We start from the raw sequence: 13,892 nt of genomic DNA, 5'->3' as shown, positions 1-13,892 counted from the left end.
TTGAATGCTCTCCTGTAAATTCCGAAAGACATTCCCCTTCAAAGCACCAGTGCTTATTATTATTTTTGGTGAATGTGGTGAAGGGGTTCACACATGTCACATGTTCCTGTGTCCAGTATTGCTTCAGAGTTCACTTGACATTGAGATGTGACTCATTTCAACAATTACCTTATTATTGAAGACATTGGTAACGTGCATGACTATTGTTTCTGGTTTACATCAATCAACCATTCATTAAGACTACACATACTCATTGTTATAATGATAAAATGATGAATTATTTTAAGTGTGATTCAGATTCTGATGCTTGATAGCCATGGTCAGTAATAGTGCTCTTGGTGGTATATTTTTTAGACCAAATATTTATTTTAATTGGCTTTGACCATGTGTTAATTATTTTAATCGGGAACAGTTGGAAGAATAGTGATAGCAATGTCAAACCTAATCCTCAGTAACATCAGGTTTGAAAAAAATTAATCTGATTCATTTAAAAATATTGTACATGTCTTTAATTCCGAGTGATGCTAATTAGGATTCTATTTCATTTTAGTCCCATCTTATTTGTATTCCTAGGAGAGATGACATTGCTCATCTTAAAATAAAAGAATCAATTAGTAAATTCATTGGTTATTATCACTCTTGTCACTCAAGTGGCCTGTAGTGAATCTTCTCACGCAAACACTCACCAGTTTAATGTCCACTCACTATCAACAGTGTGGTTTCTCACATTTTCCTTGATTTATTTCAGTATAACTTTTTCACACTCTTTCCTTGTATAGATATTTCAATTTTCAAGAGTTTGTACAGAATGTTTCACTTTTGTGTTTTTTATTTCACAAAATAAAACTCTTATTATTTTGAAGCAATTTAGTGGATTTGCCCAGGTAGATTTGTGGTTCTAGAGGAGTGAATAAGCAACAGCAAAAATAAGACTTCTTTTGGCTACATCCATAGAAGCCCTGCATGCCTTTATCAATTGGCTTCAACTGTTGTGATAAATTTATGGTATTTCCTGTGGAATAAACTGGTGTGAATATTAGAGATATTGGTATGATTCTATTGAACAGGGTTGAAGGTTCGACAAGGATTGTGGCCTTCTGCATTACATGCCGGGTCTCTATAGCAATGTTCCAGATATGGAATTTTTATTGCAAGAATTATTACATGTGTTTTGAAAAATTAACAAAATCATGTATGCCACCACTGTGACCATATATTAGCGTAATAGAGGGGCAAACAATGTTATCAACAACTACATAACCACATTGCAAGCCATGATTGTCATTTTCCAAATTAATTAAAACTTTTCCCAGGGGTTCACAATACCAATGCTTGAGCCTTCATTGCTGTGAGTCACGACAGACCTTGATTGAGACCTTGCTCCATTGTGGTTGACCACTTCTGCCCAACTACCTGTGATCCATTATCCTTCACCATGCAGATGCCATATGCTGATGACATGGGGAATTATAAGATTGTCAAAAATATCATAAATCATTGTTTTTAGCATTTTTGTAATTATATTAAAAATGCAATCTAATGAGTGTAAACATGCTTAGGTTTCATGAAGATAACTGTTAGATTGTTTGGGGGAAATTTTAAATTTGGGTGATTTTTAAAAGATATTAGCCCTTTGACTGACTGACTGAACAGGATCAAGCCACCTGTTGAAATGTATAGAAGTTTACTAATTGATCACCTGTGACAGGTATGGATCCTATTGTATTAAATTGGGGCTGGTTTGGATGGCATGTGAGGTCCATGTGGCTATTGTTTTAATCATGAAGGTCGGAGAACTGACTGATCCTAGGCAGATACATAGACTGCTTGCTACTGCTTGGTCATAGCACAGGTACTGGAAAGGGCCAGTATTTGTCAAAAATCCTCGCAAGAGTATATACCTTCTGAAGGGTATTTTACCCTTGTGTAAATTGATTTTTCTTGATTTTTATTGAGATATTTTTTAAGAATCGAAGGAAGGTCATGCGAAAGATCTAATATTTTCTCCTTTTGAAGTTTTGGGCATTATTCATTTAAGGTTAATCATGAAAAAAATGGAACCAGCACACATCATATTTGTTTTGTTTAAATGGTCACAATATCACACTTGGGTCCTGAAGTGACCAGGCTCCAGCAAAATGCTCAAGTCAGGGCTGAAATGTAAGAATGCTTGCATATTTGGAAGTATATAGATCTGCCACTCCTAACAATTTCACAGATCATATCCATGAGTTCTATCAGTTCTTGGCGTCTCTTGACTCAACTTTTATTCACCTTGCTAAGGTACCATGCAAGCAATTTGAGCATCGTAACTTCAAGTACAATGTATAGGAGCTTTGATTTGATCACAGTGTAATAAAATAGTGCACATCGTCAGAGTAGACGGAGTGCTTGGTTTTCCTGTTATTTCAAGAATATAGGGGGCAGTATTTAATGTCCAAAGGTTGCTTACTCACTGGAATTTTTTCTTCTGTAAAGTGATTCAGACCTGAGTTTAGAAAATAAGTGATTATGTTGTTGTACATATTGCCAAGTCCTGATATGTATAAATGTGGCTTCATCATCATGATCATGAGCGAAAGAAGAATTTAGTGTTTACAATATAAATCTGAGGCTGATATAAAATAAATTTTACATTATACATGGCCATCTTCATTTATAGAAAGGAAGCTTAAAGTTGTTGGCATAATAAAGTTTATTGGCCAATGCTTAGGTGCAGCATTCTTAAAGACCAATCAGCATCAAAGCCTATTGTCTGCAAACTTGGAGTAGCATGTGCTTTATTTTGTATGGGGATAATGAAACTTATTATGAAAGGAACTGAACCAATTTGGTAGATATCTAGCTATACTAGTCTTGATCATGTAATATTACCTTATTTTTGTTAACTTTGTCTACTATCCCTGTGGTTTTGGATTTTTACTATGCAGTAACAGTGTACACCATTCTGGTTTACATACTGCAATGGTTTATATCTTGTCTTTGTCCTGGTCCCCACACAAAGTTGATATACCTGGCTTGAATCTTTCTATTATACCTTATTGATAAATTTGTCCATTTTCTGTGGTGCTTTAATTACCATTTTGCATAATTGGGTTATGCTGGCGGACTAACTACTACATTAAAATGTACGGAAATATAGACCAATTCTCAATTGTGTGAGATAAAATGTATTCTCACCTAAAAAATGGTTGTATATTTACTGATTATTTATCACTGGTGTGATTTCATCTGGATTATAGTGAAGTTCCTATCCTTGATGAACTAAAATCAGGGTTTTCACATGCAGACTTCATCTAACATGCATTGGGGCTTCATCATTCCATCATTGTCAATTGCTGCTTGCATACTCTTCATGCTGCTGAACTGGGCCGTTTGCAATTAGACATTCTGTTAATTCTGTACAAAACTTTTGATTGATTTTGTAGTTGAATTCCAAGTTATGGTCTGGCTTAGGGTTAACCTTTGGTACTTCAAGATCAGAATTTAAGTAAATGGATATGGTAAGTATGATTTTAGATAGTAAAGCATTTTGGAATATGCTGGAAGCTGGTTCACTAATAACAGGGATGATATTATAAAAATGTACACTCACCTGTACCTGCACACACCCGAGGTATATTTACAGTTTGTCCACTCTGAAGTACAAAGTGACAACGCGCGCGTATACAACGCGTTAACAGTGCGTAGTGCTGCGTCTTTGCTGCAGGAATGTGTGCCTTCAAAGTCGGCACAATGTGTGCGTCCGCGTCTGTACTTTGTACTTCAGAGTAGACTGACTGTAGTTGTCAAATTGCAGGGAAGAATCGCGGTTCATTTTTACACGCTTTTTAAATAGGGATTTAGGGTTAGGGTTTAGGATTCAGGAACAACTAGAAACAAGTTAGAACTCTTCCGAGTGTAAGAGACTGATTTCAGCCTCTTATACACAATTGCAATTTCACACCTATGCATATGCATCGGAAAGAACCGCGGTTCTTCCCTGCAAAATGGTCGTATTATACAGTTCCACACCCACTGTCCTAATGATAACTGACCTTGTCAAGATCACATTGCTCATATAGGTTAAGTGAGGTCTTACCATATATAGCAGGTGTTGAAGTCGGCAATTTAATTAATTAGGAAGTTTACATGGGAGGACATCAGGAAAACAGGTGACGGATGGGATAGGTTGGCTAGAGAGGTGCAGTGGTACCTAATTAAAGAGGTTACATTAGAGAGTGCAGACTCTCTACAAGTAGCCCATTAATGCTGTGATAAATCTGCCATATTGAACTGCCATGCTTGGGGACCAAAATATACCTCTTAACATTTATTGTTAAGGAGACAAAAAAATCCTGTCCTACGGGCAGACAGACTTGTCATTATTACCAGTCAAATCTGCCTATCCGCCCGGTTATTGATTTTTCCCCCTAAAATAGACAAAATAGCCATAAAAATCACAGAAAGCTTACAAATCTGGCAGGATAAATAAACATTAAGTTCTGGACTTCATTTTTGATGCTATAATTATGATTAACATACTGTTGAGGCCAATAAACTTGCACTCAAAGGTAACAGTGGTCACTGATCCCAACATACAGTGACGTTGATCAACAGAGATTAAACTCGTCATGAGTCAAGCACCTTAAACAATTCAATTAACGATAATAAGCAGGTGATTACTTGACTGCTTGCTTAAATGACCGATTGTTTATTACTAAATACATGGAGAAATACCAGAAAGAAATGTGTCAGATTCTGGACAAAATTTTGGAGTGAAAATGGAAATGAGCTGTGACACGCAGTCTAAATTTTGGTATGGATTTGTCACTCTTCTGGTTTCATCGGATACTAAACAGATAAGATCATCGTCCATCATACTGAACAGATAATACATTTCATTTTTGGTACTAGAGAACCTTTTGCTGCAAAAATAGATATTGCTAAATGTGCCTTTTGCCAGTGGCGAAAATTTCAGTCAGTGACACAAAGGCATAACTCCATTTTTTGTGAAAATGCGATTTTTACATCAAAATTTTCAGAAGCATGAGCACTTTCCAATAAACGCAGAAGTAACTCCATTTAGCACCCAATTGAAATCAATGGCCAGTGAAACAGAGACAATACATAAGGCAATGTGGACCATTATCTTTAAACTCATTTTATTCAGAATGGTCAAAAATGGAGTTGCATCTTGTGTCACTGACCCCTCAATTTGTATGTCACTATATTTATTACTGCATAATTTGTTCAGTTTTAAAAGTTTCAGTTTATCCATTATCATTTAATATCATCCTCTGGTGATATCCAAATTTTAAAATGGGCTCATCAGGTGACAAACTGTAAAAATGCTCTTAGTAATATTCGTCAATATGGGGCATTCCAGTGACAACTTACTCTAATAGGGGGATCATTTTGGTGGCACTTGGTACATACTATCTGATATATTTCATGTGCTTCCCCCCACACCAAAAATTTTAAAACACTGTAGAATAATGAATGCTGTAGGTAATATTCTGTAATAAATCATCAAAAGTTCTGGAATCAGTTAGTGCGAGCCTAGGAAATGACACTTGATGTTTTAACGGAAAGGTCAGTTTTCTTGATAATTGGAAAGTAGACTTCCTGGGTGATGGTCTGGAACATGCAAAGTGTAAATGTGGGTAATTTCAAAAGTTTGGGGTGAAAAATTCATTGATGCATAATTTATTGAGAAACTAAGAGTAATAAGTTGGCACAATGCACATGAAGATACAACATATGAATTAATCATCCGAGGGTTAAGCATATTATAGAAGTCGAGACTTCCAATACCATGTGGTGGGTACTGGGTGGGGTTGACTGGGTGGGGTTGACACAGGTAGGGCATTTCCTCCAAAAACGGTACTTTTGCACCAGTTTCCCCCAGGCAGAACAATAAAAACCACTGAAATTTCCCCATATTTTTAGCCCCTCTCCTGAAATTCCCATTCCCTCCTATGCCCACTGGAAAAACTTCAGGTGGTGCTACTTTCGGTATTACATAACACCACAGACCAGAATAACATGTCTGAAAGTACATTTTCTAGACAAGTTTTACATATCTAATTGAACATTTTACATCTATATAAAATCAAAGTGCAAGTTCTGATAGGAAATCAAAGCTGACTTGTTGCCATACAGGTGGCTCACATTCATCATTTATAGAACATCACAGACAAATTGATTGGAATTGTGGTAAGACATGTGAGAGGAGAAGAGCTTGTTATAGGTATTATGGTTTCAGGACTAATCTAAAGGATTTAATTTTCTTCAACATAAATGTTATTTGACATACATTTTTATTGTATTTCCAAAATAACCTTTCTATTTACAAAAGAAAGCACATTGCGAATATGCTACAGAGAGTCTATAGTTACGTGGTACGTGTCATTATTAGGAAACTGCCCTGATGAAAGAAGTGGGGTTGTGCGCAGTTTTAGTTTTTATTGGGGGTGGAGAATAGAAATCGGGGAGGGGGAGCAAAAAAAAACAAAAATTTTACTTAAAATTTGGCATTTTTTGCCACAATTAAGTATTAATATTTGTGATTTTTTTTGTGCTGATTGGGGGAAACCAGGGGGGATCCCAAGTTTTAGGGAAAATATCCTCCATTGTTAATTCTTAGTCAGTGGGAGTGGTCTAGTTCAGACACATTTAGAGAATAAGCGATAGGAATTTTTATTTTGCCTATCCTCTACCGTGTGATAGAGCGACAGGCAGGTCAATATTTTGAGTAGTGGATGCCGGCGCGGCGGTATCCACTACGATAAAAATATTGAACCTGCCTGTCGCCTATCATAAATGAGAGATAGGCAAAATAAAAATTCTATCGTTATTCTTCTTAATCAGTTAAATATTATTTTAATAACTGTAAACAAATTTTTTAAGCAAAAACTAAGCTACCGTCATAAAAACTCCCTCATTATAATGATGAGCGAAAAATGAGCGGCACTAAATCATGTTTACAACTTCAGTATTCTGTTGCGGCGTATTGCTAAGCGAGTTCAGACGTATTCCCACTGACTAAGAATTCTGATTGACAATCGCGATACATTTTGGGTGCCCTCTATCAGGCCGTAGACGCATTATCAAGGCCATCATGCGCGTGATAATGCGTCACGCCTGATAGGTGGCACCGTATCATGCGATTGTGCGTCAGAAATAGTGTCTGAACTAGCCAACTCCCAATACGCCGAACAGAATACGTGAAGTTGTAAACAATGTTTTTGCTCATTTTATAATGAGGGGAGTTATAATGAAGGGAGTAACTTAGTTTTTGCTTAAAAAATTTGTTTACAGTTATTAAAATAATATTTAACTGTTTAATGAGAATAACGATAGAATTTTTATTTTGCCTATCCTCTACCTATGATAGGCGACAGGCAGGTCAATATTTTTATCGTAGTGGATACCAGCTGCGCAGGCATCCACTACTCAAAATATTGGACCTGCCTGTCGTCTATCACACGGTAGAGGATAGGCAAAATAAAAATTCCTATCGTTATTCTCTAATTCAATACTATACATACCAGTATGTGGCTTGCTCCCACAAAATGAGGGTAAAGTTGCAAGTTGGGAGTTTCGAGACATTTCAACTGTTGAGTTGTTCTCAGTTTGAAAACACCTGTCTAGTTAGTGGTATGTCCTTTGTGATTGGGGACATAATATGCTTTACTACTTACTCTGTATTCAATTCTGTCCTCATTTACAAAGGACAGGTGTACTCATTCACAAAGGATACCACTGCTGATTCAGGTGTCTTCAAACAAAGAACAGCAACTCAGCATTTGGAACGTCTCAAACTCCAAACTTGCGACTTTACGCTCATTTTGTGGGAGCAGGTCAAATATTAATGACTACATTTCACTCTAATAAATAATAGTATGACATCATGATTAGACGTTCATTGTTGGTTCCTTTTACTTTTCTCAATATCAACATGTATTAGCTTACAAATTGCTTAATTAATAATAAATTCGCCCTTTTCAAACCAAGAAGGAAATTCTGATTGATAACCTTCCGGTAATAATTTTATACTTACCTGGGCATATTTACCCTAACCCAGCTATTAATGTTACTAAATATAAATGGCAATTGTCATCATTGGATAGCTGCCCATCATAATTGACGTTCTACAACTATGATGCAAGACCAATGTGCGTAAAACTCTGATTTTCTTCCTGAGTACTCTTGAAGCAATTAAATTAATCGGTACCATTAATAATTGTGTCTAATTAGTATTACCAAATATTAAAGAGGAATGACCATTGTCCTTAAAATTCCATTATTAAGGTAGCACTGACCATGGACCTGAAATAGTACAGTAAAAAAGTACCTAATTAGATGTAGGTAGTACTGACCATAGACCATTCTCCAAGACAACATGTAGTTTCTATTTAAGATTTTTAGATCATTTACATGTTACTTTAATGAAGGTTTATTTAAAAAAAGCACATCGTAGCCATTTGCTGAATTATATACAGATAAAAGCAATTTTTTATCAGAAAATAATAATTAATGCATACATAAATTAATAAGTATAAATAAAATTTAATCAAGAAGGCCAGTTAGCGTCACCTAAACCTGCCCAAGCCACTTGTTCCATCCATCACTTAACACTATGGTACGCAGTCGTCACCTCCCTCCATTTCCTCATACTACGTCTCGATTGGCCGCACCCCATCAAAGTGGCACAAAGTTGCGGTGATCAGTCACAAACCTGATTAATTAACCGTTACTCATGTAAACCTTTGTAAAGATGTACACAGTGATTATGCAGCATTAATTGGGTTAATTAAGAGGTCACAATTATATTGGGTAGACGTAGATCAGAAGTCGCTGAATGTAAACCCAGAATGCATTGCGATTGTAGAATGCAACATGCGTAAAAAAAAAGCTATTTCCAAGACCGATTGCTTAGAACATATTCAAATCTACATGTAATTTGTGCAGTTTTATAACCAGTGCCTAAATTGTAGGCCTATAGTTTGATCAGCTTGTAATCGGTGGTCCTTATAACATCGCAGATTAATATCGATATTTCAAGAATTGTCTTGCAACATCTCCCCAGAAGCATCACAGATTATATACTTTGGTCTAAATTCTTAAAAACGCACAATATAAACCAGACAGGTGAACTATAATAGTACTACTAACGTGGTTTTTTTTCTGGCGTAGTAGTAAAAGCCTAACAATTCTCGATTAGGAGCTGATCAAACTATACAGGCTTTACCATATTTACAGGCGCTTATGACAGCGTTCAAGATTTGACTTACGTTTGGCGGACACGCGTGTGAAAAAAGTATTTAGGGGTGAAAAGAACCAAAATTCTTGAATGTTTATATGTTTCCAAGGGTAAAATGTCATCTAGTTTCAGATTTTGGCACTTAAAACTCCCTATCTTTTATAGATTTTGAGAAAAATCATTTTTGGTCCGATTTTGGCGAAAATGGCCATTTTGGGGTGACAAAATTTTGACTTGCAGATTTCCTGTGAGTATATGAACATGAAAACTATCAAATAGTGCCCAATTTTCTATTCTAATTGTGTAACAAGGGTACAATTGTGATATTAAAAGCATTGAATGGGATCCATATATTTCTTTATTTTTGTAGCAGGGGTAGAAACTTGAGGGTTCGGGTGACAATTGATTTAGAAAAATATACAATATTCGCATCATTTTCAATTTGAAAACGCCATATCTCCACAATGGTATGAGCTATAGGGATGCTTTAAGTGTTTATTTGCTCAGTATTTCATTAGCTAAATGGTGATATAACAAACAAGTAAGCTAGATATACAGAAAATAAAATAACTTGCAAAATGCTACCCCCACCCCTAAGGATTTTGAGGGCGTGAAAAAAGTCACAGATTTTGCAAAAAAATAAGTCCTTCAAAATTGGGAGGTTTGAGGCGAAACAAAAGACATGTTGCCCTTACCAATGCCTCCCTCTAGAGCAACATGTTTTTTGTTTAGCCCTGAGTATCCCCATTTTGAAGGACTTATTTTTTTGCTCCAATTTGGGGACTTCGGGCAGAAATATGCCTGTACAGTGCTATGGGGAAAATTTTCAAGTTGATAATTATGCATTTTTTATGTCAGATTCAGTTTCTACACAAATTTCACCCTAGCAAATGTTCCTTTAAGTAGGATATCTTTCACTTTAAGTTTCCACCATTCTGTCCGCCAAACGCAAGTCAAAGCTTGAACGCTGTCTTATGGAATTTGATCCCTGTGACAGATTTAAAGATTTTCTTCCCATCCCATTTTTTGCAGCCTGAAATGAGACACAAACTATTTTGTTTATTATTTGACAAAATTTCATTATTCAGACCTGAAACTTTTCCTCTTTTCAGCTGATTTCCTCTTTTTTTATTCCTGAAATGTACGCCTTTTCTTTTCTTTTCAGCCCAATTTGAGCCATTTTACCTCAATTTATGCTGTTTTTCAGTGTTTTTTGAGCATTTTCAGCTTCTTTCCTCTTTTTTTTATAAAGACCCTGTTTCAGGTATGATTATTTCACAAGTTGAAAACATGGATTTATGCTTAAAACATTGTATCAAGCACATAAAACTGTTTGACAAAAATAAGTGCTTGTGTTATGTATAGTTCCAAGTTATAAAAGCACCGTGATCATCTTGAATGTAAGAATGATTATTTCAACAAACCATGGAAGTTTTGGCAAAAAAGTAAACTTATGGAACAAGGGTGGTGGGGAAACTAAGAATCTACTTTCAGGGCCTTTGCAAAAGTAATAATGCTAATAAATTGACTTGGGTATTCTTTCACTGAATGCAATGGTGCCAAAACAACAAAAACAGGTGATCAAATGTTACAGCACAATCATAATGAAAACTATTCTGTCGGTCCGTGTCGCGTCACTTCCGGTTGATGATGTTCGAGTGAAAACAAGTCCCTGATTCGATTTTGTTGATGATTTCTGTCATTGGTGTAATGTAAATTTCGATCGCAAATAGTCAGTGGAATCAAACAACCGTTTCTAAGTCTTCAGAGTGAAAGAAACTTACTTGATTTACTGTTATATACTGACAAACTTAAAATTAAATTCCATGGTCGAGTGTCGTTTTTTCCGAAATTGAATGTCACTCCAGCAACATCGCTATGTAGCCTCCTTCACAGCCGGTTTCTGTTGTTCACAACAAACCGTGAGCCACATGCAGTTTGGGCCCGAGACTAGAGATAGCCCGGATGTCCGACCGACAGAATATTGTAATTTTTATTTCAATCTGGAATCACAGATTATAGAAGGTGCTGGAATCATGGCTGAGGGCTGAGTGTATAATATTTTGCATTGCATTGTGGGATAGCATGTGTGTCTCCTATAGGTATAGATAGTTATGCACCTGTAGGATGCTTATGGGTGATTTCCACTTTGGTGAATGATAGATTACATGCTTAATTGATTGGCTCATTAAGAACTGATTGGTACTGATCATTTGGTCTTGGATGATTAAAATACTTTCCAATAACCTGCACGGGGATATTTGTAAACAAATATGATTGAATGTGAAGATTTCATTGATTTGTGTAACTTTTACGTCCCATTTACTGATGGAAAGAGCCAGCAATGATTGGTTCTGTAACAACATGAACATATCAGTTATGCAGGGCTGAAAAGGCTCACACATGGGCCTTTGCCTACAGAGCCAAATTTGCTGATCTTTTAGAGGAATTCAGCTGATCCTTCCCTTTTATGGTCAATCTATTTTAGGTAAAATTAGGAAGGCTTAGGTATTATTTTTTACACCTTTTAATGATGTAAATTTATTTGTGGTTGTAAAGGCCTTTAGATTATTGAGCCCAAATCAACTTAAATTGTAATTGCAGTAACATGTGGGCTTATTTTCAATAGAAGATATTAGCCCACATAGCACAGGCTCTGTGCGCTATGCTCAGTACTCGCTATTCGAGAGGCGTCACAGTTTGTGAATGGGGTAGTTCTAGGCCCACATATCACACATTGACTTTCCCATCTTTTCTTTGGCCATATATCTATATGAGTGTGACCTGGTCTAGTCAGTCTGAAGAGGCAAAACTCGCTTGTTGGGAAAATTGTTGTGGTCAGAGAGCTTCTTTTTTTTCTCCAAAAACGAAAGCCCAGTTCATCCTTTTTCTTTTGTATAATTCTTGAAATTAGAAATATTTGTAGTTGCAGAGACACCCTAAATTTGGCCATACCTTAATTTAGCTCGTCAAGATTTTCACAATGCATAATGAGTCTGAAGCTGTACTCAATGTACATGTTCCCTGGGCATGTTTACAGTTCTTTATTGCATTATGTAATTGGTTCAAATCTGATTTTATTCTACATGTTAGAATAACATTTTGCGTCATCAAGAGTATTTTCTGTGCATTTTGTTACACATTTGTAATAATTAAGTAAAGAATCTTCCAACGTCTTTGCTTTGCATGTAGCTTTCATTTGTAGGGAAGTTGATGGTTAAATAAACCAGGGTTAAGGTTGAGTGTACAGGTAATTGGGCATGAATCAAATGTAAGGACATTGGATACACATTTCAACAAGTAATTATGACACTTGTAGAGTTTGCTGGTTGTATCATAGCATACTGATACAGACCCATACCATGCAGGTTATTCATGGTAGGTTTGCTATGATATGAACCTACTCATCATGCATATATCCTTACAGAGATATCTGTGCTTCAACCTCTCTGGTACCGTATTAATGACTACATTTTAGTACTCACTATATTAAATAGACTAGTACAAAATAAATGTTTTGTAAGCACTAAATATGTGCATGATTAAATAGTTTGAAGCAATGCACATTTTATTATAAAAGCGGGTTGGAGTGAGCATGACCTGTTTGTACTTACATATCAAATAAAGCTGACACACAAGAGGAATGGTATGGGTTCAGTAAAGGAGGCCCCAAGGGCTGTCATTTCAGCCTCATGTGCATTACATTATTGGCTTTAACTCAAGAATCGCAAGACCTATGGAAATATAAATGTGATTATTGGCATCTTTGACTCATTAGCTGTAGATCAATGTATTAATATTAAGAAGTACACAGCAGTTTTTTTAGTTTCAATGGATCAAAACCTGGCTCTTACCATCCCACTCACCTTGATTTGGTTTAATGTTTCTTTGCTCTTTATTTTGAAGTTGAACACTCACACAAAAGTGTATTTGATAAAATGGATGAAATATCAACCAGGGACTGATTTTTATATCTGTAATTAATAGAGGATGCATGCACTCTCAAATGCATTTAGGCTGTGTGGGGATTGTATCCAGTTGAAGTCACGTCCAAGGTTGGAATTCAAAGTTCAATATAATGATCCCCGTTTGCCGGCAAGCACCTGTAGCACACACTCCAGCATACATCCCTTCATGCACCCCCACACACTGACAGAATCATATTTAATTTTTACAATCGCAAAATTTCCAATTCATGAGTGTTCTGTTTTTTGGTCAGTTCTTCTTTCTTTCTTTCTTCTGTCAAACTTTTAACGAGCCATCGTAGCCATATGCTTTAAGCCAATGTGACCATATTTGGTCACAAGGACCATTGGGTGGGGGCACAAATGTTACATGACCAACTCGGGGTCAAAGGTCATCCAAAGGTCATTATGGCCCAAATGTGATTTTCACTAAAAATGCTTCTTCTTCCACAAATTACATAACATAATGTCGTCACTTGCATACCTGCATCACCTTTAGCCAGTGTCTAAAAGTTGTACAAAGAATTGGGGTCAAAGGTCATTAAGGGGTAAAATCTTACAATTGCATTATCTCAACATCCGTAAGGGGTATGGGGCTCAAACTCAGTGACAACAAATCTCATGACCAGGGGAACATTTTACAGGGGTCAGGTCAAAGGTCATGCAGAGGTCAAATTTAA

At 36.3% G+C, this 13,892-nt stretch overlaps 1 protein-coding gene across 5 annotated transcripts in view; it reads left to right on the top strand.

Moving 5' to 3' along the window:
* Nucleotides 1-13,892, top strand: part of LOC140142117 (coatomer subunit zeta-1-like) — a 257,967-nt gene that overhangs the window by 218,874 nt on the left and 25,201 nt on the right. The window contains exon 7 of one of the 5 annotated variants that reach the window (XM_072164081.1): nucleotides 3,429-3,503. The exons of the other annotated variants lie outside the window; for them this stretch is intronic. Coding sequence (XP_072020182.1) covers nucleotides 3,429-3,494 — 66 coding nt within the window. The 3' untranslated portion in view covers nucleotides 3,495-3,503. The remainder of the gene's footprint in view (nucleotides 1-3,428; nucleotides 3,504-13,892) is intronic. 5 annotated transcript variants of the gene reach the window in all.

This window comes from Amphiura filiformis, chromosome 20 (assembly GCF_039555335.1).
Source record: "Amphiura filiformis chromosome 20, Afil_fr2py, whole genome shotgun sequence".
In the NCBI taxonomy this organism is placed as follows: domain Eukaryota; kingdom Metazoa; phylum Echinodermata; class Ophiuroidea; order Amphilepidida; family Amphiuridae; genus Amphiura; species Amphiura filiformis.
Note: the sequence above shows the minus strand (reverse complement) of the source record. Positions and strands in the feature narration are given on the sequence as shown.